General features: G+C 37.1%; 10 protein-coding genes across 10 annotated transcripts; 6 read left to right on the forward strand and 4 right to left on the reverse strand.

The window, feature by feature from the left end:
• Positions 1-2,715: 2,715 nt before the first annotated feature.
• Positions 2,716-3,831, forward strand: GCK72_023881 (uncharacterized protein; the record flags this gene model as incomplete). Its single annotated transcript, XM_003109575.2, has 7 exons — positions 2,716-2,776; positions 2,822-2,960; positions 3,005-3,116; positions 3,163-3,306; positions 3,350-3,550; positions 3,660-3,725; positions 3,775-3,831. The coding sequence occupies 7 exons, from the start codon at positions 2,716-2,718 to the stop codon at positions 3,829-3,831; spliced, it is 780 nt and encodes a 259-aa protein (XP_003109623.2).
• A 2,817-nt stretch (positions 3,832-6,648) lies between these two features.
• On the forward strand, positions 6,649-7,857 carry GCK72_023882 (uncharacterized protein; the record flags this gene model as incomplete). Its single annotated transcript, XM_003109718.1, has 6 exons — positions 6,649-6,751; positions 6,831-6,929; positions 6,976-7,145; positions 7,234-7,373; positions 7,471-7,676; positions 7,799-7,857. 6 exons carry the CDS (start codon positions 6,649-6,651, stop codon positions 7,855-7,857), a joined length of 777 nt encoding a protein of 258 aa, XP_003109766.1.
• A 303-nt stretch (positions 7,858-8,160) lies between these two features.
• On the reverse strand, positions 8,161-8,638 carry GCK72_023883 (uncharacterized protein; the record flags this gene model as incomplete). Its single annotated transcript, XM_003109460.2, has 2 exons — positions 8,161-8,432; positions 8,482-8,638. 2 exons carry the CDS (start codon positions 8,636-8,638, stop codon positions 8,161-8,163), a joined length of 429 nt encoding a protein of 142 aa, XP_003109508.2.
• A 587-nt stretch (positions 8,639-9,225) lies between these two features.
• On the reverse strand, positions 9,226-13,531 carry GCK72_023884 (uncharacterized protein; the record flags this gene model as incomplete). The annotated part of the gene is made up of 8 exons (XM_053735607.1): positions 9,226-9,981; positions 10,030-10,333; positions 10,387-10,625; positions 10,676-10,736; positions 10,853-10,922; positions 11,221-11,345; positions 12,225-12,259; positions 13,433-13,531. 8 exons carry the CDS (start codon positions 13,529-13,531, stop codon positions 9,226-9,228), a joined length of 1,689 nt encoding a protein of 562 aa, XP_053579173.1.
• GCK72_023885 (uncharacterized protein) lies at positions 11,786-15,579 on the forward strand (the record flags this gene model as incomplete). The annotated part of the gene is made up of 16 exons (XM_053735608.1): positions 11,786-11,872; positions 11,921-12,075; positions 12,203-12,432; positions 12,656-12,752; positions 12,800-12,919; positions 12,969-13,127; positions 13,176-13,357; positions 13,417-13,580; positions 13,699-13,832; positions 13,888-14,041; positions 14,104-14,271; positions 14,725-14,885; positions 14,936-15,005; positions 15,054-15,161; positions 15,211-15,314; positions 15,360-15,579. The coding sequence occupies 16 exons, from the start codon at positions 11,786-11,788 to the stop codon at positions 15,577-15,579; spliced, it is 2,313 nt and encodes a 770-aa protein (XP_053579174.1).
• A 334-nt stretch (positions 15,580-15,913) lies between these two features.
• GCK72_023886 (uncharacterized protein) lies at positions 15,914-16,456 on the reverse strand (the record flags this gene model as incomplete). Its single annotated transcript, XM_053735609.1, has 3 exons — positions 15,914-16,076; positions 16,135-16,226; positions 16,367-16,456. 3 exons carry the CDS (start codon positions 16,454-16,456, stop codon positions 15,914-15,916), a joined length of 345 nt encoding a protein of 114 aa, XP_053579175.1.
• Positions 16,457-16,874: 418 nt separating this feature from the next.
• On the forward strand, positions 16,875-19,123 carry GCK72_023887 (uncharacterized protein; the record flags this gene model as incomplete). The annotated part of the gene is made up of 7 exons (XM_003109506.2): positions 16,875-17,090; positions 17,140-17,280; positions 17,441-17,689; positions 17,915-18,177; positions 18,312-18,687; positions 18,743-18,921; positions 18,970-19,123. 7 exons carry the CDS (start codon positions 16,875-16,877, stop codon positions 19,121-19,123), a joined length of 1,578 nt encoding a protein of 525 aa, XP_003109554.1.
• A 414-nt stretch (positions 19,124-19,537) lies between these two features.
• Positions 19,538-20,751, forward strand: GCK72_023888 (uncharacterized protein; the record flags this gene model as incomplete). The annotated part of the gene is made up of 5 exons (XM_003109587.1): positions 19,538-19,649; positions 19,777-19,882; positions 19,930-20,158; positions 20,251-20,489; positions 20,535-20,751. The coding sequence occupies 5 exons, from the start codon at positions 19,538-19,540 to the stop codon at positions 20,749-20,751; spliced, it is 903 nt and encodes a 300-aa protein (XP_003109635.1).
• Positions 20,752-21,508: 757 nt separating this feature from the next.
• GCK72_023889 (uncharacterized protein) lies at positions 21,509-22,653 on the forward strand (the record flags this gene model as incomplete). Its single annotated transcript, XM_003109674.1, has 6 exons — positions 21,509-21,620; positions 21,666-21,795; positions 21,841-22,054; positions 22,103-22,282; positions 22,355-22,416; positions 22,473-22,653. 6 exons carry the CDS (start codon positions 21,509-21,511, stop codon positions 22,651-22,653), a joined length of 879 nt encoding a protein of 292 aa, XP_003109722.1.
• Positions 22,654-23,060: 407 nt separating this feature from the next.
• GCK72_023890 (uncharacterized protein) lies at positions 23,061-25,143 on the reverse strand (the record flags this gene model as incomplete). The annotated part of the gene is made up of 10 exons (XM_053735610.1): positions 23,061-23,122; positions 23,174-23,504; positions 23,551-23,647; positions 23,696-23,799; positions 23,845-23,968; positions 24,013-24,166; positions 24,213-24,338; positions 24,388-24,693; positions 24,925-25,042; positions 25,087-25,143. The coding sequence occupies 10 exons, from the start codon at positions 25,141-25,143 to the stop codon at positions 23,061-23,063; spliced, it is 1,479 nt and encodes a 492-aa protein (XP_053579176.1).
• Positions 25,144-26,701: the final 1,558 nt, after the last annotated feature.

Here is a 26,701-nt window from a genome sequence, read left to right on the forward strand (position 1 = left end):
CTTATAATTCTATTCCGCATTCTTTCGACTTTTAATTATAGGATTTCCCATAAAATGGTTCAATGCCATTGCTAGAACTACGTTTTTAATGGCAATTCTAATTTCTTCAAAAGGGAAGGAAATTTTCTGCAAAAAGAGCAATATCAGTCGACAAAACTAATAAGTCACAAAGTTATTAGATTTTGGTTAGGCAAGTATATGAGAAATATTCAAGTTATATGGAAATAACCAGCCGAGTGAAAAACCGAATCAGGGAAGTTAACAGAATACGAAAAAGGGGATGGAAATGAATAAACACAGAAATTTGTAAGATCTCATATTTTTTGTAGGTTTATTTCTTAATTCTCATTTTATAATTCAAATCTGGATTTCTGCCAGAAATCGGATTTATTAAGTTCCCATGGAACCCATGGTACAAATTCCATTTTTAATTCTCTGTTTTTCAGAAATGAAAATGATATTTTGATCTTCTTATATGGATTATGATTGATGACTCGTATGTCTTGTTTGATTACAAAATATCAGCTTCGGATAGTATCCGTGTTCAATTTGAATTAAAAAAAGGAGTTGATACATTTTCTCAAGTGCGTTCTCGGTCGCTTTCCTTTATCGAAAAGACGCAGGCGTCTAAATCTAACATAAATGAGTCTCCGGAGCATCAATGTGTGTACAAGAAAGAATATTGAGTGCTGTGCTCGAAAAAAAAGAAACACCAAGAGAACGCTGGAGGATTAGGCACTCGACACTTAATTTGGGAAGAAGGAAGGAAAACAACATGCGAAAGCTTTGCGAACACAACGAACATGTATGACAAAAACTATGAGAAAGAAAGAGAAACAAGAAGATTCGCACCTTTTAAGACTTTGTTTATGAGTTGGACACAACTTTTTTGGTTATTCTTATTAGTATGCCGATTGAATTGGTTTTTGTTTTTATTTTCTCGAATAATTCTATGTGGAAATATACCACAAAGTATTATAAACCGAGAGACTGAACAACTACTGATAGCGGTGAGAGAGAAAATGTGATAAGGGTCTGAATCGAGTTACCCGATTGACTTTTGATCGAAATTAATACTCTGGAATTTAAACTGAAGTTTCGAAAGTTCAGTTCTCAAAAGTTTTTTTTTAGTTTCAATCTATTATTGACTTTAGTTAACACCTTACATTATTTTTTAATCAAACTGAAATACCACACTTGAACAACTTTCAAAATCGAAACAACACGCCAATTTTGATATGAAAACTAGTTTTCCACCTGTTGAACTTTGCGACATAGATCAATAGAAAGTTTGACATTGTATTTAGATGAAATAGATATTTGAACTGTAGTTCAGTTTGTTTTATTCGATATATGTGTATATGATACAAAGTAATTTGAGCTAATATTGAGAATGGGGCGGATGCCTAAACCAAACAATTGAAGTTACACAGAAACGTTGCGGCCACACTGAAATACTATTGAATTTTTTGATTTGGTCAAAGTAATGTTGTTCTGGTGGATAGTAAATTGTACCTCAAGACAATGTGACCTTGGCGACTATTCAAAGATTCTATCCAATTACGACCACCTATAGAAATATTCAGAAAGAAGTCCTCTCTAAGCGTGTGGAAAAGAACTTGGAAATAGTGAAAGTTTTAGAAATCGAAATGGAATAACGTACTTTGAACATGTATGAAATCCGCCACGAAAGACAGTTATGACATAGAATGGGGAAAGAGAGAATAAAAGATATAGAGATGAATCAATTGTTGGAAAAGGAAAGATCAAGCGAAAGTGAATGAATTAGCGATGATACGGTACATCGGAAAAAAGACATTGGATCACGTGTTTTATGTTTCAAGAGTAAATGTACTTTCTACAACTTCCTGTCTTAAGTATAACCGCCTTCACAATAGAAGTTTTCCCGTTTGAACAATAAATCTCAAGTAGTATACTCACACTCTTGGAATAGTTTAGTCCCGAAATTGGTGACAAAGACCAAAAAGTACAAATTTTCAAATGAACAATTGAGCACTGAGCCTATACACAAACTCTAAATGTTTGTGCGGCCACTATTGTGAAGTGATAAGAGCGTTTGTTTCATTTATTTCTGGCATTCTGCCAGCCATACTGTCTCAAAATGAGAGTTGGTAATTGTGTGGACAGAAAACTGGCAACAATAAAAAAAGAAGAAAAAAGACGCACCCCTCCTCTACTTGAACATAAAAACAGAAAAAATAAAAGTAAAGAATAGATTGGTGAAAGGTCAAAACTGACTGAACGTAGAAACACTGGCAATCCTTGAAATGCATGCAAATGTTCCTTTGTTTGAAATAGACTGGTACTGAATAATTAATGAATCTAGTATAAAATAAGAAAGAGTGTTTAGTGCAGAAAAATATGTTTGTAATTATAAAATGCCGTTAAATTATCATAGTTCAGGTGTTAGATGAATATTTAGTTTTTATAGACTTGAACCTATCACCGCAGCATCCCTATTCTTACAGAACTTCTATTTTTAGGCGTCATTTAATTTTTGCTATTGTATTTATTTTATGAGTTTTGTGTTCGACCATTTTTGCTATATCGTAGTTATCAATCTGAGATGGAACAAGTTCAACCACTAATGTTATTTATATTTGTGTTGAACCAATATTCAATATTACTATAGTTTTACCACTTTCATTCATTCTGGAGGGGAGCATTCACTATTTCTGAACAATTTCTTGCAACATGATAGTTTTCATCGCGTTTCTGATATTGCGAACTGTTGATTCATGTACTCCAACATTCTGTAAGTTTTCTGAGTTCATTTTCTCTACAACAGCTTGTTTTTTAGCAACACCATTGATTCCTCCACCAGCTGCTCAACCGATCAACTTGTTATCAAATCCACAATTACCTCCTATTGCATTCCAAGTTGACGAGCCAATTCCACAGTCTCGTGATTATTCAGATGAACCCGTGGATATACAAAGGTAACAAAACATTCTTCTAATCTTTCAACCTTCCTCATTTTCAGGGACAGCATAATACCACTTCACACTGAAAAGCTGAAACAACGCTTCTCTCTTTTTGATATGTTCCGCCCATTAGCTCTACCTGCTACTACTCCACCGATACTTATCACAGAGGTATTTTGCTACAAATTTATTACAGCACTTTCTCTATTAATTGAAGAAACTGACGGATACTGTATCACTGAATATAACTTTCTCTCCACCAGTTCATTGGACCTTCTGCATACCGAGTTGTGGAGTGAATGATCAAGCAGTCGATGTGGATGATGCATATGAAAAAGCAAAAGATGACGTTCTCGAAGCAGTAATACTTAATGTTTCATTCTATGGGAAAATGATAATTTCAGGTGCAATCTTCCTGCTCCAATGCTGGCGTCAAATGTAAAATGGAGAGTGTAGAGCTTCAATATTATCCAGAATCTGTTCTTATCGAAGACTTTGGGCCATACTTCGACTTGAGCGGAAACAGATATAAGATTAGCGGCAAAACTGTTCCATACAAAATAAATAACCTTAATCCTGGAATCATTAAAAACTTCGTCCTTCCGGTAAGAAAATTTACTGATTCTCTTTGTGTTATTGGTGAAACTATTTGTTTTTATTATCAAAAACTTCTATGATTTTTGGATTCTCACTACTTGAAGACACATTTTTCAGATGAAGATAAATTTCAAACTAACGTCGCCTGTCCCGGAGGCAACTACCAAAAACTTGAAACAAAAGGTAGATATTGTTTACATTTTGTCTTGTTTTTCAAAAAAAAAAATTTCAGGTCATCGACTATCTCGCCGCTCGCAAGTTCCTTCACATTTCTTCAGAATCTTCCTAACTAACAACATTTTCTTAATTTATGCAACACATTGTTCTAGTTGAGACCCCAGATTTTTAAATATTTTCTAATTTGTGAATAAAAACAAATTATAGAAAGTTATACCTTCCCTTTCAAATATCATACATTTCTTCTGCTTCATTTGTTGTTTTCAACTTTTTGTCTTCATTCTCATTAAAATATTCTGGTTGAATGACTTCATAAATCCCTCTCACTCTCATTTTGACGAAGGACATAAGAGATTATCACGAGATCAAAATGGATTAGAAATGTATCAGGCGAAAGATTTTACCTGTTTTGCTTCATATTTCTTCTCCATTGAGTCAAAAATCAGCGCCTGTTGGCGTTTTTAAAGTTCAGTTTCGTAGGCAAACAAAGGTTTGACTTTTCTGACCGAAATGTCTCCAACTTGAGTAAACTTTTGTGCACAAAAGAGAAAAAAAGTGGCACACTATGTTGCACATTCTTTACGAAAAGAGTTTGGTTCTGTTGTCAACAACATTTTTCCCTTTTTTCACCCGGTTTCACAGTTCCCTTCTCTTCCCAACATCATTTCCCTCCCATGTTCTCATCGTTAGCCCCGCATCTACATGCAACCTTCCTCTCATTTCCCTTCCCATCTAACCGTCCGTGCATTCATATCGGATAGGCTAGACGGTCACTTGGATTGCCTTCATAGTAGCAAGATAGATCGTGTGTATACGTGTCGTTTTTTTGGCCTGTCGATGTGTCTCCGTTGCGCGCCTCCAAAGTCCTTTAAGATGAAATAAGGTGACGGGGTGACCCTCGTCGTTTGACATTGCCTCTCTGTCTAATGTCCTCTCTGCACCATAACTCACATTGCCAATCCGAAACCGATCAATAACCATGTGATCGTTTGGTTATGCATATTCGCGCACAGCTCTTTTCTTGTTTTCTTTGACTCTCTAGGTCTCTCACTCTCTGGTTCTCTCTTTTTTCTCTTTTAGTCATTTTACAAATAATTTTAATACTGTTTTTGTGATCAGTGAATAATTTTTCGAAAGGAGAAAGAGGGTCAATGCAGTGGAGAGTCAATGCAAAACAAAAACAACATCCAATTATTCAGTAGCTGTTTTTCCCCGACACCAGAGCCTTCGAACTCAATTTCACTGAATACTATAGACTTGTTCTTGAGAACTTCTTCACATTTTCAACAACATTTTACTTTCTATCCATATATTGTGTTTCTGGTTATCTGTTGTATTCATCGATACCAAAAGTGTTTTCACAATGAGACCACCCAGGAAGATTATTTTCCCTTACAAGTTTTTCCGATGTTTCGCGTTGGTTGAACCGCGATGAGACCAGTTTTTTGGCTGCCAGACAACACAAAGGAGATGTAAACTTAACACGTCGTGGCACGGAAGGTCAGCATCAAAAACGAAATTATTTTCTTCTCCGTTGCCCTTCTCATCTATCAAGACGCGAGTGTATAGGTGGTCTGTTCCCCGTTTTTTCGCTCCACACCATCAAGTTTATTCCGCCTTTCTTTCTTTCTTCTCCCATCACCAGCAATCGTTCGGTATCATGTGTCGATATTTAACTTCAACTTTATTCGTTTTTTTCTTTCTATTCGTTTTGCATTAGAAAATGCGTCCTTTTAGATTCTAGAAATGAGTTTTGAACTCTTTTGGGCCTCCCAGCTTTTGACTTTTATGGGCATTGCCTTCTGGCGCTCGCATGCGTTGACGACTGTTTCTCAAAAATGTTTTCGTTTTCTTTGTCTACGCATCTGCTTTTATCCGCATTCTTTCTATTGAACGCAGGAAAAATGTTGCCTTCAAAACGGCTTAACGAAGTTTTTCTCTCATCAATACCCGTGAATGTGGAACATGTCAAGGTTATTATTTTAAATAGGTCGAGTCAATCATAAATATACTTTTGTGAGATTTTTCGTTATCATGAGATTTTTATACTTTGTTATCGTCAAAGTGCAAGCAGATAAGAAATCTTATGACAAAATTTGGAATTTAGTAGTCCTCTTGGGAAGATTAAATTTTTGATTCAACTATTTTTTTTCTTATTCATGTTGTACTTTTCTGGTCATTTCTGTTTTATTTTTATAATTGGCCTGCAGAAAAGTCCCCATGACCAACCATAGCTATGTATAGCTCAAATACTCATTTCAACAAGTACTAAAATTTATTACCTCTCTCCATTTGTGAGTGCAATGCAATTTAATACACCCATCCTACCAGTTGTCCATTCAATTTTACCATTCGTTCAGTTTCACATTTTTGTCCCAGTGCCATTTTACTCTGCTCCTCTCCTGTCGAAGTCGATTTGTTTGCAGTTTTACGGAATTCGACCTTGTTTATTTTACTGACAGTTCGTTCGGCGGCTATGCACTTTTTCACACACTTTTTTCCTACTATCTCTTGAAAAAGTTGCGTTTCTCTCTGCCATTCTCTGAAAATTCCAGGCAATTCAAGAGAAAAATGATGAAAATGTTGTTGTTGTTGACGTTTTGACGAATTGCTCCTAAAACTGAGCTAATTTTATTTGTGCCGCTTTATATCAACATGGAAAATCTTCTTATACAAACAACTAGAAATAAGTGGCAATCATGTTTTATTTTTCAAAAATACATTGATCTTATTCACGGTCATTTGCCACCCTGTTCTTCGTCATTTTTTTTCTTATCACTATCATTTTCTATGAGCAAATATTGTTAGAGAATCGTCACACCAACAAATGTTTCAAGAATAGTTATCTAACTTTCCTTTTTGTGTTGAATTGCATAGTTGTGCTAAATTTTCTGAGGAAGTATTTAATTATTTATTATTTCAGGATGCGATGAGTCAAGAAGCAACCGTGTCGGATTCAAACGTTCAGAACCGTTACAAATCCGTCATGAACATTTTTCGTCGTGCTTTCAACTTTCGTAAAAAGGGGACAAGTGAGTTGTTATTACCAAAGTATAATGTTCGTGTTCTAAAACATTTTTTCTAATTTGAAGAGAATGTTGATCTTTTCAGAACAAGATGTCGAAGAGAACACTCCACTTGAAATTGAAATGCAACCGATTGCAAAACCTCCAACGCCACCAAAACCTCGCGCTAAATCTTCTCCAAGCAGTATGTAGTTTTAGTTTTTTTTATATGAGAGCTGGAATGTTTACAGCTAGCAACGTACCATCTACTTCTGCGGCTAGCACACAACCACGTCGTCGAGGTCTCTACGAAGATCCATTTGTAGCTGTTTTAACAGATGGAACGATCTATGTTAAGAACTATTATAACTTTAATGAATTGGCTGAGTATCAAATGTCGGAGTTCCGTTATGCATATGTGGTAAGTTTTTCAAATCCTCTTTTTCAAATAATAATTTTTGATTATCTACATTTTTCAATTTTCAAAAACAAAATGACTGTATTTTCAGAAAAGAAACAGTTGTGTCATAGAAGCAAAGGATATTGACAGAGTCTATTATACTCCAGGAGCAACTTACAAAGATTCGACCGTATGCAAAAACTGGGGTATCTGCATGAATGATGTCTGGTGGGCCAGTCATATTGATAGGTAAGTAGCCCTAATAAATTACATACTAGATATTGTACTCTAGTAGTAACCGATTTGTAGAGTGAAAATTTGTAAGATCAAATATTGAACATTCCAGATTGGAAGACAGTAATCCACATACTACCGTAGTTCTTTATGGCCGTTTTGGGCTACATGCCGGCCTGTCGGTCGTTAACATTGACGCATTTGCTGAAAGTCTCCAATGTGTTGGCCTTCCGAGAGATGCTCCGTTCCAAAGTGGTCTTCCGAATCCCCCTTTGAAATCAATTCCACTTCCGTATATAGACGATGACGTAGAAGAAGGTGGGTTTTGACTCAACAGGTTATCAAAAACTTTGTGAAACACTTTAAAAAAAGGGAACGTCATTTTCAAACATAAAAAAGATGAATCACAGGCACCCACAATAAAAATTTGTATATTTCAGAAGTTCCGAGAGTACAAACTACCAGCAAAAACCTGATTGAAACACCGATACTTCAATGAATTTCACGCAGTGTCTTTGATATCACACTTCCAAATTGAACGCAATTTCTAGAATCCCCGTATACCACTATTAAATATCGTTTTTTGACATGAGCCTTTCCATTCTTGCATCATCATCTCAACATACTTGTTTCTGTCCGTTTCATAGCGCTATCCAATTGTCTTTGACTATATAATGTAATCTGATGCAATTCCGCAATTCTTGATCATCTCCATAAAATGTATTTTATTGTTTCAGCATTATTTCTTAGATCCCACCAATTTGTTGTCATAAATGTTAGTTTCATTTCAAATATAGTACAATTAAGTTTGAATTCGTTTGTAGTTAATGATGGATGTTTCGGTATCAAGGTCTATAATGATATCGAAGGTTCTTGAATAATACATTGAGCTCATCAAATCGACAGTATAGGTTTTCCAGCTATCTGGTGATTTCGCGCAGTTATGAGTGACATAGATGTAAGGATCCAAACCAGAAAATTCGAATTGTTCGCCTTCTAGTGTCAGCTTCATTTCCGGTGATTTGCCGAATGTATATGTGGAAAAATCCATTGTGTCGTCTTCATCGATTGCACCTGGGACAAACATCTTTAGCTGAAATAACACCAAAAGCAAGTAACTTACTATCATCAAAATCTCTTTCCATCAGGAAGACTGTGGCATCTGGGCTCTTCGGAGCTTTGCAGCGAAGGGTAATTTGTGCATTTACAACAGTTGTTCTAATACGGGAGATTGATTCCACAAGGGATAAAACACAAAACAGTAACAATAAAACCTTCATGACGCCGTCCGAGAGCAAAACGCGAAACCCTTTTTATATGTTCTCGGATGTTTTTATTACTATATTTGATTTTTTTTTCTTTTTTGAAACGTTATATGATGTAGATTGAATATTTCAGTTCAAAAAACAACATGCTGACTAATGTAAGCTCACAATATCTAGTTTTCCGATACGAATCTCCGCCAGAAGACAATTCTCCGTTTGTCGTTCGATTGTCGTTAAAATGCGAAGGTTATTTGAAAGGAATCTCTTTTTCTCGGGGGTGTTCTCAAGGCTGATCTGAATCTTTCATTTTAGTTTTTCATGTCTTGTTCACATATACGAGGGGCATTTCTATTTCTTAAAATATGTGTCGCAATCTAGAAAAAAGATACATCAGAGCTAAACCGGGGAATATTCAGATTAAAAAGAGTCTCAACTACACATTTCATATGACATTGAGTTTATAACTAATGGAATTAAAATGGTAAGATTGAATTAGTACAACCGGAATGAAAAACTGAAAATGACAAAATCTTTAAAATAAAATTAGTAAGGAGGGATTTGAATAAAAGGTAAACGTAAATAAATTATTTTAAAGTGGGAAATCATATAATTGGTTTGAGAACAAGGCTTAAAACGGTGTTTTTGAAATGCTGATTAATACCAGCCAACCAAAGTTCTTGTTCACGGATCTCGATGACGTTGCGCTTTCTTTTCTGCTCCGGTTCTTTTCTTTCCCGTTGTTTTATTCTTTTTCTTCTGATCCTCTTTTTTTGATTTTTTGTCAATCGAAGTTCTTCCTGTTCCGAGTCATCGGAATCGGTTTGATCGGAATCAGAATCAAGAAAAACGGGCTGAAGTAATCCTCGTCCTCCATCGGATAGAGCGGGAAAGAGTGAAGGTTCAACTTTTCCTGGTGCTGTATATTTTAGATAATTTGCATGATCAATGTCTCCGATTGTATTCCTGACAGCTGTCCAACTGGCTCTTGCTCTGTTTAGCTCCGTGGCTGTTCGCATCGTAGTCGCTAATTTCTCATTTAGCGAATTTTTCACCACTTCAGAATCGAATGTTCCTTCTGGAGTGATACCCGGCATCATTGCTTCTGGCCATCCTCTTGGAAGATTTGGACCAGTTCTGCCATCAGATGACGTGGTTGGAAACCGTTCCGGTGAAGGAGGAACGTCAATAGATGAATTTCCATATTCTACTTCATCAAAGAATTTCATAAGTATTGGCTCAAAATGTTCCACCATATTGTTTATTTCTATGAAATATTTGAACCACTCTTCAGTTACGTCCTTAGTCTTACTTTTCTCTTTTTCTTCCTCTTTGATAATATCTCTAAGATTGACGGCGTGCTGTAAAAACAAAACTCTAAAAATTTTTTTTTTAATTTTCAAGCTTACACATAGCATGTGCATTGCCATTTTTGTCGCATGAGCCCGATTGACGAACCAACTGTGATCTGTATCGGGATCATTGTTTTCAACCGATGGATCTAACTTCGAAGCAACAAAATCTGGATCACCGTGAAATCTTGGAAATGTGGAAGGATGAACATGTCGTTTATGTGGCTCTTTCCTATTCAATTCATCTAATCTGAGGAGCTCCTCCGTGGTTGGATAAGATTTCAATGGTGGCCTGTGGAAGAAGACGAACCCAACAGGAAAATCGGCTAATTCCGGGTATTCAAGCTCTGCGGCGATTGCTCTGACATGAAAGATAACCGAAACAGTTTTTAAAGTTTAACATGATAATCTTACCTAAAGTCGTATGTACTAATAAAATGTAGAGGATGTGATTCAGTGAACCAGTGTTTGAAACATTTTATTGTATGATGTACATTCCAATTGATATCACTGTTGTGTTTCCAGTATAGCCCAATGAACAATCGAATGCAAGCAAATTGAATTCCATCAAAACGAGATTGTCCAACTGATGGTTCATGGCCGTGATAAGCATAAGTACAGCTGACCGTGATTAAACCATGATTTTTGTGTATCTTAAATGACATCTAACAGTAAGATATTTTCGATTGTATCCATCACTAACCCTCGCAAATCCAAAGCATTTCTCATGCTTCTTATGACGGCAAAAGTAGATATCGGGTGTTCTACAGTTCAAAAGTTTGTAAGCCGGAAATCGGAGTTTGACGAATTTCTTTTAAAAAAATCTGATTTGTTGCATGGTTACATCCAGTTTTGACAGTGGAAATAAAAATAAACTCACTCTTGCCAGCTCTTCCGTTGGGAAGCAGTGATGCTCAGCAAGTTGTCTTGGCCAGATAGAATCAACGGCTCTATTACAGTTTAGATGTCCTTTGAAAACTTGAACGTCCCGTTTTTTGGGACGTCTAAATTTTTGAAAGGACGTTTAAAAAAAATTAAAGTTTGAAAGGACGTTTAAGTGTTTCAAGGGACGTCTAAGTGTTTTAAGGGACGTTTAAGTGTTTTAAGGGACGTTTGAGTTTTTAAAGGACATCTAAACTGTAATAGAGCCAATCAACATCATCATCTGGTAACTCACCACCGGGAAGCCTCTGAACTTTTCTTTCAAAATAGAAAATAATAAAGAAAACACCTGAAGAATAGTATCACGCTCAAAAACCAATCTTTCAAACGCGACAGGTTTCAGTGCTTCCAGAATTTTTTTGTTCTTTTCGATTCGCAAATCAAGTTCAGCGTCTGGATCTGGTCCCCACTTCATCTTTCCAGGAGCCAAGCTGAAATACAATTTGTCAATATTTTGTAGAAAACGGAAGAGAGTCACGAAACAAAACTCAAGAATCATTGCCGAAATTTACTGTACTGTATACACTGTTGTTTTTCATTGTTTTTTCCTTTTTTTAGTAAAAAAAAACTATAGGTGTCAAAACGTAAGCAAATAAAAATGGCGAACATACACCACAACCCGCAAACACACCCTATTCCCTCTTTCTCTCCAACGTCTACACTATTTTTCCTGGTGCATAGCTTTTTTCATTAGACATATGGCAGCGAGTGTTGGCACTGGCCGAGCAGAAAGAGAAACCTAGTCCCTGAAAACTAGTCCACTGTTTTCATTGATGTTTTGATATAGTTAAAGCTTTCTAGCCACGCTGGCTCTTTATATTTCTCGAAATTTCTTCACTATAAAAATTCAGTATTTTCAGATGTTCTAAAAATGTTGATTCCGGTTTGCAACGAACGTTTGCCGGTCAGGCTTGAGATATGTGTTCAATCCGCAAAAGCTTTACCGGTTATGAACAAGGTAAGTTGATTTGAAATATTGAAACTTCAAGGAAAAATCAATTTTCAGAGTATAAACTCAACTGATGCATTTGTAGAAGTTCGATTTTTGGAGACAGTCGATAAAACAGAGGTCATAACCAGTTTAAATCCAGTCTGGAATAGTGAACAATTTGTATTCGACACAGATGAAAAAGAACTAACCGAAGAATGGCTACAGTTGCGGTAAGAATCAAAAATGTTAGAAAATCGAGAAAATACCCTAACTAGGGTTTTTTTTAAATAAATAAATTCCTTTGACTGCAATCCCTTGTTAGTCAAAATAAAAACAAAAATAGAAAAAAAATTTCAGAGTTATGGACCATGACACGTACTCCGCTAACGATGCGATCGGAAGAGTCAACGTCGACTGCAACGTGTTCTTGGAAAGAATGAGATTAGCGAAATCAGAAGTTTTTGAAGAAACGTTCACAATGAGAGTCTACGATACAATTTATGGAAATCGTGGAGAACTTACGCTGTCTATAAAAATGCATCTTCTTATGCAATACAACCCAAAAAACTATGTTCAAATCATGTCAAGTGAGTTTTTTGTATTTCTCCGTTCACAAGACCACCATGAAGAAGAGGCGAAGTTTTTGCAAGACTCGGCATTTTCCTCTCTGTGATAGATCAACGCCGTAAATGTACTTTTTGCGAACGTCGCATTGTATGAACGCCGGAATATCCTTGGAGACACTTCCGATAAATCATTGAATTTCCAACCTTGAACTACATTTCCCATCGAAAAAGTCACTGTTTTCAGCGAGTTTCGTTCCTACATGTCTTCGAGTATCGGATATTTTTGGATTGGTCGATAACATTCGATGCGAAAAAGATCCGGACTACGAATGGCTTGACAAGTATGAATAGAACTATAACATCGGTCAGCGAACCGAAGACTTTACAGAATTCGAACACCTCGAGCTACAAACGAAGCAAGACAAAATGCTATTCGAGTCACTATGCGAGATGCAATGATGGGAATTGCACAAAAAGCGTACAAAATGGGAGGAAATGCAATTATTGGGTAATAATTGAGATACTATCGGCTATTGACTAGCTTTTCACTTTTTCAGGGTGCACGAGTCTGTGGATATGGAAGGGTCCGCATCAGATTTACTCACATGCCGAGTGATTGGAACATGCGTGAAAGTAGTTCATGGCAACTTTCAACCAGCGCCATATGGGAAACCGATTAAACCTATTTTGACAATTGACAAGTTACCAGCAGAGAGGTACGAACATTCCTGTGAATACCAATTTAGTAAACTACATTACTTCAGACAAGTTGGTTTGGGCTCTCTTCTGACGTGTCGTTCTATACAAATTCTGAATGAGGATGAAAATCCGGAAACCGTTCGTCGCGATTATTGGGTTGCATTGAGAGCTGAAATCTTTCAACAAGCAAGAAGTGTTGGTTGCAATCTGGTTGTTGGATACTCAGAGTCTGTTAATGTGAATGACTGTAAGTTTTGCATAAAATACTCCATTTATTTGAGGAACAACCTATTTTCATTATTGCAGCTGTTGCACTACTCACCTGCACCGGAACAGCCATTGTGTTGTCTGATGGAAATGAACCAGCCAACACAAATAATGGTCCAAACGAGTCAAGTGCCAGAAATAGTCCAGTCGTCATCAGAGATTCCAGTGAGAAGGAAATAAAAGAGAAAAAGGCGTTATTCAAGGTAAACCTTTTCTCCCGTTAAAATTAAATTGTTCTTAACCGACAAATTCACTTGAAAAAGTGATTTCATTCAGTTGGCACAATTTGAAACATTGCAAATTTTTGACATTTTTTTCCAGTTCAATGGGTCTGAAGGACGAGAAAAACGATCAGACTCAGCTCCACGAGCATTTCGTTGCAATCAATTTCATTGTCCGAATCATGAAACAAAATACCACACTCCGAGCAAAACATTTGCTTGTTCGTACTGCAAGTAAGATTCCACAAATGTTCATTTAATTTTTCTTTTATATGAATGCCTCTTTCAGAAATGGCCTTGTTGGAGAATTTATTTTATCCACTCAACAATGTCCACCACCGCAATACTACGCTGGCCCACGCAACTTCATTCAAGTCTCCGTTTGCAAGAAAATAGCGAGTGATCCGAATGAAACGTCAGATTACGCTGCAGACATTGGAAACGTCAGTGATAAATTTTCAAATGTTGCATTCAGTTGACAAATAAAACTCTCTCTTCATTGCAGGCTCTGCCATACTCTGACCACGAGTTGATTGGCAACTTGCTGACCGAGGCGAAAAGTGTTTATCCGTTGGGCAACGCAATTTTCGCTGTCGACATCACAAATGCTGTTTGCGATGACTCCCTTGTGTGCATCATTACCGGAGTTTTGGTTCGCCTTCTAGTCATACAGGTCGGTGTCATTCATGCCCATTCATTTCATGCTCTTATCAGTATCAAAAGACACTCTATTCTGTTATCTCACATAAAGTTAGCAGTTATAACTATGCCATCAAAAATTGAATATCATAGAAATAGTTTTCGTTCAAACCCTCAAAGTGTGTTGTGACGGAGCACAAGTTACAGTATTTGAAAAGATGGGTGTGGTTACCAAACTGAAGTTTCTCTTTTTTATTAGTCATGTGAATGGTGGATGTGACTGATGAACTTTGATTGCGGTAAAAGATGATGAAGTTTTGACAAACAGCTCAGAAATTTAAAATTTGATTATTGAGCGGAAATGAAACTAGCACAACTGTATGATTCTGTAAAGTTCCGAACATTTTGAATTTGAGTCAGGCCACCACACTCAACATTTCACACATGAATGAAGACAGAATAATCTACTTTAACAGTAATTATTCAGAAAACCGAAGCGGCATCCCCGTCAATCACCAACGTACTTTCATTTTCTTCACTCCAACGTCAGCACGACGCAAGACGATTTTCATGGGGCACAGTGAGAGATGCTATCCGATTCAAACCGACCGTCCAGTCGAATTTGACATTGAAAATTCTCAACATCAAGTGAGCGTTTCTTGATCTTTTCCCTTTTCTCTCATTTCGCAACATCTCAGACAATCAATGGACGACAATAATTCTTCGTCAGCAAAAAGTCGCCTTCGACTGAATACGATCGTTGATAAGGTGACTTTGATGAATGGATGGGCAACCGGTAACGATATCTTATTCTAGGTGCGGAGAAAGCAACACAAGGAATACGTGTCGCATGTCGTATTTGAAAGACATATGAGTTTATCAATAGGAATACATGAGAATCAAAGCGCAGGAAATGCAACATCGGTATGGGAGACTATGAGAGATACGTTATTAGCACAGAAGTGCATTTCAGATTGCTGGAGTACATCTTTCAAACTCATTATATCCACATTTTGTGAATAAAGATGTCATAGAAGGAATGTTGCCAATTGCAAGATTTTGTGATGTTTTCGTTAGGTAACATCATCTCTTATAGAAAAATTAGCAACAATTCCATTATAGGGAGGACTTGACCACCGCCGTCCGAGATTCGACAACCGTCGACGGTTTCGTAACTAATGCGCTGGAGGAACGAATAACAACCATAAAGTCAATATTATCTCTCGGAGGATCAAATGCAGTTGTGGCAAACATGAAAATTTCATGTCCACAGTTTAATGTTTCCAAAGAACATGCTCATATTATTCTTTTAGTCAGTGTTGATTTTTATAATTTGCCGTGACTGATTCCATGACATTTTGTTTTTTTTTCAATTCTGATTGGTGTGGATCTCAATTTTTCAACAAAAAACTTTAATGATATTTTGAATCTAGTCAAATACAATAAAAATATTTTAACTGTTATGACTTCTGAAGCATTTGAATACTTGAAAGAATACTGGTTTCACCAGCCACCTATCATTCAGTTGAGTGATGTGCGTGTGATTTTTTGAGAGTTATTCTTGAATTGATCAGTTTGCAGAATGTGACTAAACTCCTTTGAAGTAACGACATTTTTATTGTTTCTACAAATCATACATATTCAAATTTGAGATTCATAAAATATGATTGTCCTGACTAACCATGTATCTGTGCTTCCGTTGGTTTGTCATCAAATAACAAGCTTTCGCTGTTGATTTTCTGCTCGTTGTCGCTAAACTTGGCCAGCAGAATTGAGTAAATGACAACGGTGAGCACACAAAACACAAATACGAGAACAATGCAGACACACAACTTGATACTGTAAAAGTTTACTTAACTTTTTCATGTTTTCTCTAAACCCGAGATTCCCTCCTAACCACAGTATGTTCTTTCCTTGCCATGGTGGTGCCGTTTGTAGTTGATTTGCGCGCGCAATGTAGATTGTTGATGGAACAGTTAGGTATTGACCCTGAAACAACACATTCCGTCGGCAGTTATCTATGTTTGTAGCGTTTATTGTTATCAGTTTGCATATAACGGGGCCTCGTCTATCAGTTCGGTGCTCTAGCGCTTTTTATTTGCTGGAAATTCTGTCACTCGCTTACTCACCTGGTTTCCAGAAACAATTCGTGCAGTAACGACTCTTGAATTTCTTCTAGTTTGTTGAGCAGAAGTAGGCATAGCTGCAATCTTAGTCATAATCCGTAGGAGTAGAAGCTACCACAATAACTAATTTATAATTAGCTTTCACCGGATTGAAACAGGATATTATTTGTACCCCTCAAATTAGTTAGCAAGAAAACTAGAGGAAAAGCTAATCAAGATGTATTCATGTTGAGCAAAACTGAAATTTAATTGAGCTGTTTAGCACCAATGACTAACTTGTTTTCGCTGAAACTGAATTCTAAGAAAAAATTTAAGTCTCCTTTAATAAAAGACGGAAAATTCGATTGATTATAGTTATTAGAGATAACTGAACAGGTGATAATAATTGAAAAGAATATCTTATTCAGAGCTTAACTATACCATAACAAACATTGGTTTTTTTTTCATTTCTCTTCAAATTATTCTTCCGTTCTCACTCAAAAAGCACAATTAAAAAAAGGATTTTGCAGCCATGAACCTTATTGATGAGGACGATGAAAAACCGACAAGATGGGAAAAATTTGTGGAATTCATAATGTTCCACTTCCGATGGGTTTTTGTTGTTCCGTTTCTTCTACCACTTTCTTTCCTCTTCAACACGCTCTTCGAAATTCGCAACAAAATAATCCATGCTGTCAATTCAGCACCAAATGCACACGTCAGGAAAGTTGGTTTCATTCAAGAACAGGTATGTTTGCTTGTTTAAAGAGGTAGAATTGATAAGTTTGATGTGTCAGCTAAAAGAATGGAACAGCAATGGACGAAAGACAAAATTGGTGAACGCTCGTCCAGGATGGCTTACGATGAGTTTCAGATTCCCACTGTACAAGGAGAACGCCACAAAAATTGCAACTGATAAGCTTTTTGATATTCTCGAGGTGTGTTTTTTATGATAAGAGGACCTATTTTCATGATAGTGATGTTATCAACGGAGTTCAAAGTTGAAACTGAAAGGGAAATTATTTCAAAGTGATTTTTTGAACTTGATGTGTTTAGAGATCAGAATGGAATAGAAGATAAGAATTATGTTTTTTTCAGCTCGATGTAGAGAAAATGACTGTAAAAGCGGAACCGGGTGTTACAATGGGACAACTCTCCCGTTACCTCATTCCACTTGGATACACGCTCCCAGTCTTACCGGAACTAGATGATCTCACTGTTGGAGGACTCATTAACGGCTGTGGAGTTGAATCTGGATCATTCAAATATGGAATGTTCCAACACATTTGTACTGGTTATGAAGTCCTAATGTCAGACGGAGAACTCAGAAATATCTACCCAGATTCTGTACGTGAATGTCAATCAGTTGAATTTGTGTTCTGATTGTGAAGGTCTTCTAGGATTTACTGGATGTTGTTTTTTTTCAAATTAATTCTTAAGTTTTCATTTTTCTTATCTAATTTTGGTTAAAACTCACCTTTTGTCAGTGTTTTCGAAGTGAACTAATGCTTGATAGTGCTTTGAACATCCAGTGAATCCTGGAAGACCTTCTTCAGTTGATTAAAATTGCAGGCCGCTAAAACGGAGCAGGCAAAACAGGACAATTCACTCTTTTTTGCAATTCCCTGGAGTCAAGGAACCATCTGCTTCTTAACGGCTGCTACCATGAGAATCATTCCATGCAAGAAATACGTGAAATTGACATACAAGAAAACTGAGACTTTGGATGAAATGTGCGAGCAATTGACAGAAGACAGTGATAGATATTCCGACAAAGTAGATTTCGTGGAGGCACTTTTGTTCACAAAGGACAAAGGATGTATTATGCTTGGAGAGTGAGTTGTACTTATATATTTGATTGAGGAAGCCAAGTCATTTGACCGATAGGCATCGGAAATGGGAGGTATACTTTATGTTCATGAAGAAAATAACTTGCACATGACACAACATTATGTTTTAACCTTTTTAGGTTTTCCGAAGGTCCGGATACTCAGGATGAAGTTGTCAACCCAATTGGTCGTTGGTACAAAAAATGGTTCTACACTCATGTGGAAGACTTGATAAACAAAAAACACGAATCAATTGAATACATACCGCTCCGTGATTACTACCACCGTCACTCGAAGAGCATCTTCTGGGAGCTCAGAGATATCGTACCATTTGGAAACAACGTGCTCTTCCGTTACCTTATGGCTTGGATGTGTCCACCAAAAATTGCTTTCTTGAAGGCAACTACACCAAACGTACTCAGAAAACTGTACGACAGAAGCCATGTCATCCAAGATATGCTTGTTCCATTGGATACTCTTGAGAAATGTATTGAACTTTTCCATAAAGAAATCGAGGTGAGAACAACATTGATTAGCCATATTTCTCTTGCAAGAATATGAACATTTTTAGATTTACCCACTTTGGCTCTGCCCTTTCTATCTGAAATCGCAACCTGGTCTGATGAAGTTGAGAAATGCAACCCACAAAATGTACGTGGATGTCGGAGCTTATGGAGTGACTGCTAAGGACGGATATCATCATGAGCGAACCACGAGAAGATTGGAATCTTTCGTAAGATCTGTTAATGGGTCAGTATAGACATAAAGTGAATCATTTTGACTTGTCCTTTTTTTCAGATTCCAAATGACGTATGCTGATATCTATATGACAAGAGCCGAGTACGCTGAAATGTTTGACAGAACTTTGTACGACTGGAAAAGATCAACCAGCAAGTGTTTGGATGCGTTCCCAGATATTTATGACAAAATCTGTCGTAGTGGAAGACGTTAAATCAGCATTTCCCTCTTTACTTGTTAGTTGCATTCGAATTTTCTACATTAATGTTTTCGTTGTTTTCTTTCTTGTTTCTTTTCTATCAAAATTTCTTTTCTAATCTTTGTAAATAAATTCGTTATTTTTTAATCTCTTCCGTCAATTGCCTCCAGCCTCAAATATTGATTTCTGCGTGAGAAACGTGCGACCGATGTCCTTCCTCTCCTCCGGACCTCCCCTCCCTCCTCTTTTTGTTGGCGCACTTTGCGGTGACTACTGACCCGTGACGAGTGCCCTTTGCCCCCATTTCTCATCACGCATTTTTATTTTTATTCTTGATTATTTTTCGCCCATTTTTCTCTTTTTGACGGTTTTCGTTAGAAAAATTATTTTTTAATCGTGTTATTTTTTAGCTAAAAACACGGGTTTGCCATGACGGGTGGATTGATAGAAAAACCGACTTTCTTGGTCCACGTGGTATTTCCAACTGGAAAAAACGGAGAAGTTGCCGACGCGGACACAATGTGCAAATTCGATACCATTTGTAAGTTTTTTTCACGGAAAAATATCGTAAAATATTATAAATCTTTGTTGAATTTTATGGAAATTCATTAAATAGAAACGACTAGATGTTTTCAAGAGAGCACATTGGAGATTCTTTCAAATTTCAGTCGTTGCGAGCCTCACTTACCTGAAATGCTATCTGAAAAGTTATGACAGCGATACGATACATTCGGATCTATTCTACAGCCGTCATCGAGTTGACACGACTGAAATGTAAGTACTTATACAAAAACGTTCTTCTTCATACATTTTTAATTTAGTACTTTCGAGGATGGCGCCTTATTCTCTGTTTACCTTGAAGACAGTAATGGTGATGACAATCGAAAAAGTATGGTGGCGAAAGCTGTCAACAATAAAGCTGAATTGCATGTGCCAAAACACAAAATCGATCAACTACCGGTTGTACAATCTCTTCACGAATATTCTGATTCAGACAGAGAATTGTTTGGATGGTTTGCAAACCATATCATTCACGAAGTCTTGCACATTGTAAGTTTTTCTTTCTAGCTAGTCTGTAATAGTCAGAATAGTTTTACTTGAAAAATACTTTCTCTCAAAACTAGCAAAATATAAACGTTTAGCTTGGAGCGTATCACCATCACGATGGCATCATGTCTGGATATGTCGACCTGATCGAAAATGGACAAATCTGCCTGGTAAATCGAGTAGATGATATCACTACAAGAATCGTTTCGGAGATGTTAAGCGCAAATATTCTTGCTACACCGCCGGTCGCCGACTATCACTTTAATAAGGAGACTAGATGTTTGACGATCAATGGAGGCGAAGTTGGACTCTTCACAGTTGTCTTTCTCAAAGAGTGAGTTATTCGGTGGGCTTTCGTATTCATATCGCTTGTTTTTAGGGCACGTTACACAAAATGGTTCTACTTCTGCAGTGACTTCACATTTTGTGGAATTGTACCAGAAGACTCGGAATGGGATCGACTTTTCGTTCAATTCGTTCACGGCGCCTACATACTATTTGAAAAAAATAATATCTACAATAGCGATCCACACGTATTTGCTCGTTCGCGGTTGCCGGGTGGCTCGCCTCACGAAGAAATCAAAGACGTGTCATAACTGAGTACAAATTCTCTCATTACCCAATGCCTTTTTTCTTTTCTTGTGCAATTAATTTCAGTTTCTGTTTTGATAAATTATTGTTTGACTTCTTTGTTTAGAGAGTTTTTTTTAGAAACAGTTCTTTCGTAGAACTGGTTTCAAAATTATGTATAATAACGAGTTCTTTTCAGCCTTCATTTAGAAAACGAATGTATGCTTAACGAGAGAAGATTGTCATCAGGTTTATTTTCATCAACTTCCAGAATCACATAGACGACCGAATTGAGAAACTCAGTAAATCAAATTCCCATCTTTTTCAGATCCGGTTTGCCTGTCACCTGGCAAAACGGAAATATGTAATCAAAATAGTTCGGAGAAAAAATGAAAAACTGAAATGAAAATTTGCAATATATAATTTCCGTTCGGAGCTTTGCGGCTCCACCGAGAATCCTGTCGAAATATGTTTGGTTTCCAACAACATTCGACTTTCTTTTTTCATTTTGCAAGAGAAGAAGAGCTTTATTAAAAAATTGGAGAATTTTATCATTCGAATGGAATTTGATCTTTAGGTGCCTGAAAGTCTTCTTCTTTTTTCTTTACAAACTTCACATGACTTTCTTCTAAAATTCTCACCAGTAATTGTTTTTTTCCTCTCGTTCCACCTGATTGCCATCTATTACAGTATATAAAACACTGGACAATTGTTTTCTTTTTTTCTAATTGTTCTATTTCAGTCTTCCCGAACATTTTTTCGACTATCGAAATATCCGAAACAATGTCAACTGTTATGGGTCAAGTGAATAAAGATCCACTCCGTTTGGTTATTATTCTGGCCAACGATAAAAGCGAAAAAACTTACTGTTATTTGAGAAAGCTGAGAGTGTTTGGTAAGTCTAATGACTAGTTTCACAGAATAGTCATTTTGTTTTCAGTGGAATGGATTGCAAAAAAGTTTGCTGAACTATTTCTCTCAGCTCGCGAGGATTTTGAGTTCCGTGGGTTTGAAGTAGTAACTTATTCCTGTACTATTGCTGAATTTCGAAAACAACTTCTTTCATTGGAGTAAGAATGTTTTGACCATTTCTTGAACACCAAAAATTTTTCCAGACGTAACAAACCCGATATATTCTTGAACGTTCTTGTTGGCAAGTTCTCTCATTTCATTTCATCAAACAGAAACTTCCTGAACTACTTTCTGGTTCCCGATAGATTCATAAAAAGTCTACCGGCTGATTTGGAGAATGAAGTTGAGTGGTCCAACAAAATGAGGTGTAATTTGAGTGAGCTGTTGTCTCATTTGATCCATGAAATTTGTCATTCTGTGAGTTGAGTTTTTGTTATTCTGATGTCAAACAAAAAACATTTTCAGCTTGGCGGTTTTCATGCAGAAGAAGGAATCATGGGGAGACATTTTGATTTGCTCTCTGATGATGACACAAAATTGGGTGAAATCAAATTCATCAAGTTCATAGACAAAAAGACAATGACTATCATATGCGAAAGTATGTCAATTATCACTACTCTCCGTCCACAACGAAATCTGACATTTGTACGTTTTTTGGTTTTATTCAGAGTCTTGCTTTTTTCTAGCTGGTTTGGAATGCATTCAAATGTGTTTCAGAATGAAGGAGAGCTGACATATTACACAGATCAAAGCATCGCTGCTGTATTCTTCGTAAACGAGTGAGTCCGAACTACGCCTTATGTTAATAGAGAATAATTAAGCAACGTCATTCCAGAAATCGATACACAAGCTCGTATAAAGAATTTACATACTTGGACGCAATGAAAACATATACTGAGAAAGTTCCGGAAACTTGGGATGGATTTGTTGTCATTCATTTCTGCGGCCATATTATTTACTACTCAAAAGCGGATGTGACAACTACCAGAAGATGCACCAAGAAGATGGAATTCTGAATCTAAATTTATAATAATTTTAAAATACTTCTTTCTTCAAGTTCTTCAATTCCTAAGTTACCTCCAATTTTAAAGTAATATATACCAGTTTCAATATTCAATTGTCAAAAAACAGACATGCGCTCTACCGCACACTCATGAATAAATATAAAAATAATTCGTAATACTTATTCTTGTAATAAAAATGTTGCAGTACTCGAAATGAAAAAAAATGTCTGTGTTAAAACTGATGAACTCAAGGACGAAATTAATTTATTAATCTGAACAAAATACTGTGCAACATGGAAAAATCATTTGAGATCAGGAATTCTCAAAATTTGGTTATAACAGATAAACTACTTGGTTTGACAACGGATTGTTTAATAACTGTTTGAACTTCTGAACGGTGAGTATGAATTGAGAAAAACTTAATCCTCTTTGTTCGCGTCGACAACCATGAATAACTTTTGCGTGAAGAGAGTGACAGAATCTGTAAAAGATTGATTGATTTTTATGAGAATTAATGAATCTAGAATCATACCGGTGAGCGAATCGATGAACTTTGGTTTTCCTTTCCATGCAATGAAGATCAGATATACAGGAACTCCGGAAAGCATGATAAGAATTCCGATGGCGGTATCCTTTGGATTTCCAAGAACTGGTACCAATACTAAGAGAACGCATCCAATGAAGAAGATGATTGGGAATATGATTGGGGCTTTAACTGCTCGTGGAGCATCAGGCATGGTTTTTCTGAAGTAGAAAAGAGCCAAGATAGCTCCTCCAATAGCAATCCAGTAGCTGACTTGAATGTAGTTGATTAAAGAGTAGATATTGTTGGACAGCAGCAGGTAGAACAAGGAGAGAAGACCCTGTAACTCACTGTAGATTAATTTAAGATTAGAAGCAAAAACTCACAGTTAGGATGACGGCTGGAATTGGAGTTTTTGTCTGCTTATTAACCATTGTCAGCACATTCGGCATTTGTCCTTCACGAGCACCACAGTAGAACAATCTGGGACACATTCAGATTATTAACTTCTTCATGACAATTTCGAATTACCTTGAGCTTGTCAGAATGACACCGTTAGCGGATCCAATTGTAGAACAGGCAACAAAGATTGGCATGCAGAAGGCAAACCACCCATAGTTCTTCTCAGCGAACAGCTAAAATATGATTTTGAGTTTTATTTTAAAGTTTTCTTCACTGACCACAGCAACGGCTGGACTTGCAAGCATTTCGTCTGGGGAAATTGAAGTGTAGAGGGCAACATTGGTCAAAGTGTAAATGATGGTGCAAAGAGAGCATGAGATGGCAATAGACAATGGGAGATTTCTGAAAATTATCAATGACACTGTGAAGCTGTTTATAAAATATACCTTTTCGGGTTCTGGAGCTCTTCAACAATAAAATTAAGATAGTTCCATCCTTGATAAGCAAACAATCCCGAGTAGAATGCCAGAGAAGCAGTTTGGAAGTCTTTGGCAGTGTTCTCGAAAATATTCTCAAAAGAATCTCGAGCTTCAGCTTTTCCTGAAATTAAACGCTAACGTTTTACATAATCTTGGTATTAACTCACCAGAAACCAAATTCCAGAGTCCAGTGAAAATGATCAAGATGAGGGCTGCAACCTTTGCAACAAAGAAAATATCTTGAACTTTGTTAGCCCATTTGACAGAAATGCAGTTGACGGCGGTGAGCAAAACTTAAATAATCAGTTGTGATAATATACAACAAAAATCGAAAAGTCTTACCCAAGAGTAGAGCGGCGATAAGTTCAGTGGAGAGTGGTGGTGGTTCACAGTCAGGGTAGAATGGTTTCAACATGTAGATCGCAAATGTGAGAGCAACAATTGTAGCGGTACATGGTCTCACGACAATACTCTCAATCCAAAGTCTCAAGAAAGCCAAAAATGGTCCAAACGCCTCCATAATATAGGCATAATCTCCTCCAGATTTGCGGATGAGTGTTCCCAACTCAGCATAACAGTAGGCTCCAATGGCGGCAAAGATGCCTGATAAAACCCACACAATCAGTGAGAGACCAACAGATCCAGCTTCTGAAATGATCCCAGTTTGATGTTATAAATCCCTACACAGATGTATGGCTTTCACGCCCGACTTATTCACTAAGATCATGATATCGTTCTGATCTTTTTAGTTCGGATACGCGACTGATCATAAATAATTGTTATTGGAAGATAAAACAATAAAATCACAGTACAAAATTTATAGTCCAACAACACACGACGACATATACTATTTTACGACTCGATTGTATCTTAACTAACGTGCTTGGATTCCAGTTGGACTGATGAAGATTCCAGATCCAATAATACATCCGACAATGATAGAAACTCCATTGAACAATGTCATCGACTTTTCAAGTCCCTTGTCGCCAACATCTTCCTGAAATATTTATTAAAAGACGTGAAAATGAAAGAAGTGCTCACGTCATGATGTTCATTAGGCGGCTGGTTAAGAGGTTCCGATTGTTCTTGTTTACCCATTTTAGCCTGAAAATATGAACACTACGGCGTGTTTTTCATAGAGAAAAAAGAGGGGAAAAATGAAAGTGAAATTTCGACGCGTTGAAATGTGGAGAGGTAAACAACAACATAAAATAATCCAACAAACATGCAGAAAGGGTTACTAGTTTAAAAAAAAGTTGTACATAAGTTAAACGACTCAACTGAAATTCAAAAACCGAAATTTGAGTATACGTGCAAATCGAGAGCAACTTATTTGTAGACGAAACAGCACATGTTAAAGGGAAAGTGAGTGGAAAATGTGAGAGAGCAGAGTTCTAATGGCAGGAAACGTGAAGACTTGAGAGATAAACGTAGATGTGTGAGAAAGCCGGACTGAACATGACGGGTCGCAGGTCATGTCGTCGGCCTATTAGCTGCTTACTCGACGGCACTCGACCTATCTACAAAGAAGACGCATACGTCTCAGTGAGATGACGGTAAGTTGTTTCCTCTCATAGAACTCTTGTAATCGTCTTGTTTGGCTTAGCACACTACCTCTCTCCGCCAGATAGGTGAATGCATCGAGTGTCGATAGAGATCATAATTACAGGGCAATGCATAAATAAAATGAAAAATAGCGGAAAAGAAGATTCGAAGCGGAAGGGTAAACTATGATTATGTTGAAGTCATGAGAGAAAACAAAAAAAGATTTCTCCCCGGCCGGGAATTGAACCCGGGTCTCGCATGTGACAGACGCGGATACTCACCACTATACTACCGAGGACACATTGGAAAGCTAGGCGGTGGTTGAAGACAACTTGAGAGCGCCGGGCGCCGCGAAGGAGAGAGGGAGAGAGTAAAGACTGGAAACGTTGTGAATGGCAGAGAAAGTGGCGGCGCGTGTAGTAATATAACGGTGAAGTGGGAACGTAGATTGAAGTGGGAAATTCTCTCAAAACCTTTTGAATTCAAAATTGGCAGTATTCAAACATAGGCATTATGTGCTTCTTTAGATGACGTTCACAAAACTTTAACAGCAGCTTGCAATAGGGAATTTTTTTTAAAGAAATCAACATTTTCAAAGTTTATATTTTCCATTTGAAACCCCTTTTATATGAGAACATTCAAAATCCCTCTTCTTTTTACAATTTTCACTTATATTACATAAGTGCCATCCGGAAACATTGATAAATTCACATCGGAATAGACGACCCAAACGTCAGGTGGTTGGTGTCAAGGATTGGATCTCTGAAGCTAAAGCTAAACTCACGGAGCGATCAAATTTCTATTCAAATACACTAAAGGGAAGATTCAAATAAAACCAAAACATTTTGGTTACGAGTGAATGACGCGAATAAAATTGGTATCGTTCTCAAACCGCCATAGATGTCTTTGACTATAAAGAGGAGGAGAAGGGTCATTCTAAATCCGAATTGTCATTTTAGATGAACTAACCGTATCGTTGTGAGTGTCTCTGTCCGGCCCCGTTTGTGTGTGTGTCGGCCGTTTGAGGGACAGAGGGCAAATGACGGGGTTGGAATGGGTAGGCATTGACAAAAAGAATTGCGCACACTGGTCACTCGTACCTCTTCATAAA

The sequence above is a fragment of the Caenorhabditis remanei genome, chromosome X (genome assembly GCF_010183535.1).
Source record: "Caenorhabditis remanei strain PX506 chromosome X, whole genome shotgun sequence".
NCBI lineage: Eukaryota > Metazoa > Nematoda > Chromadorea > Rhabditida > Rhabditidae > Caenorhabditis > Caenorhabditis remanei.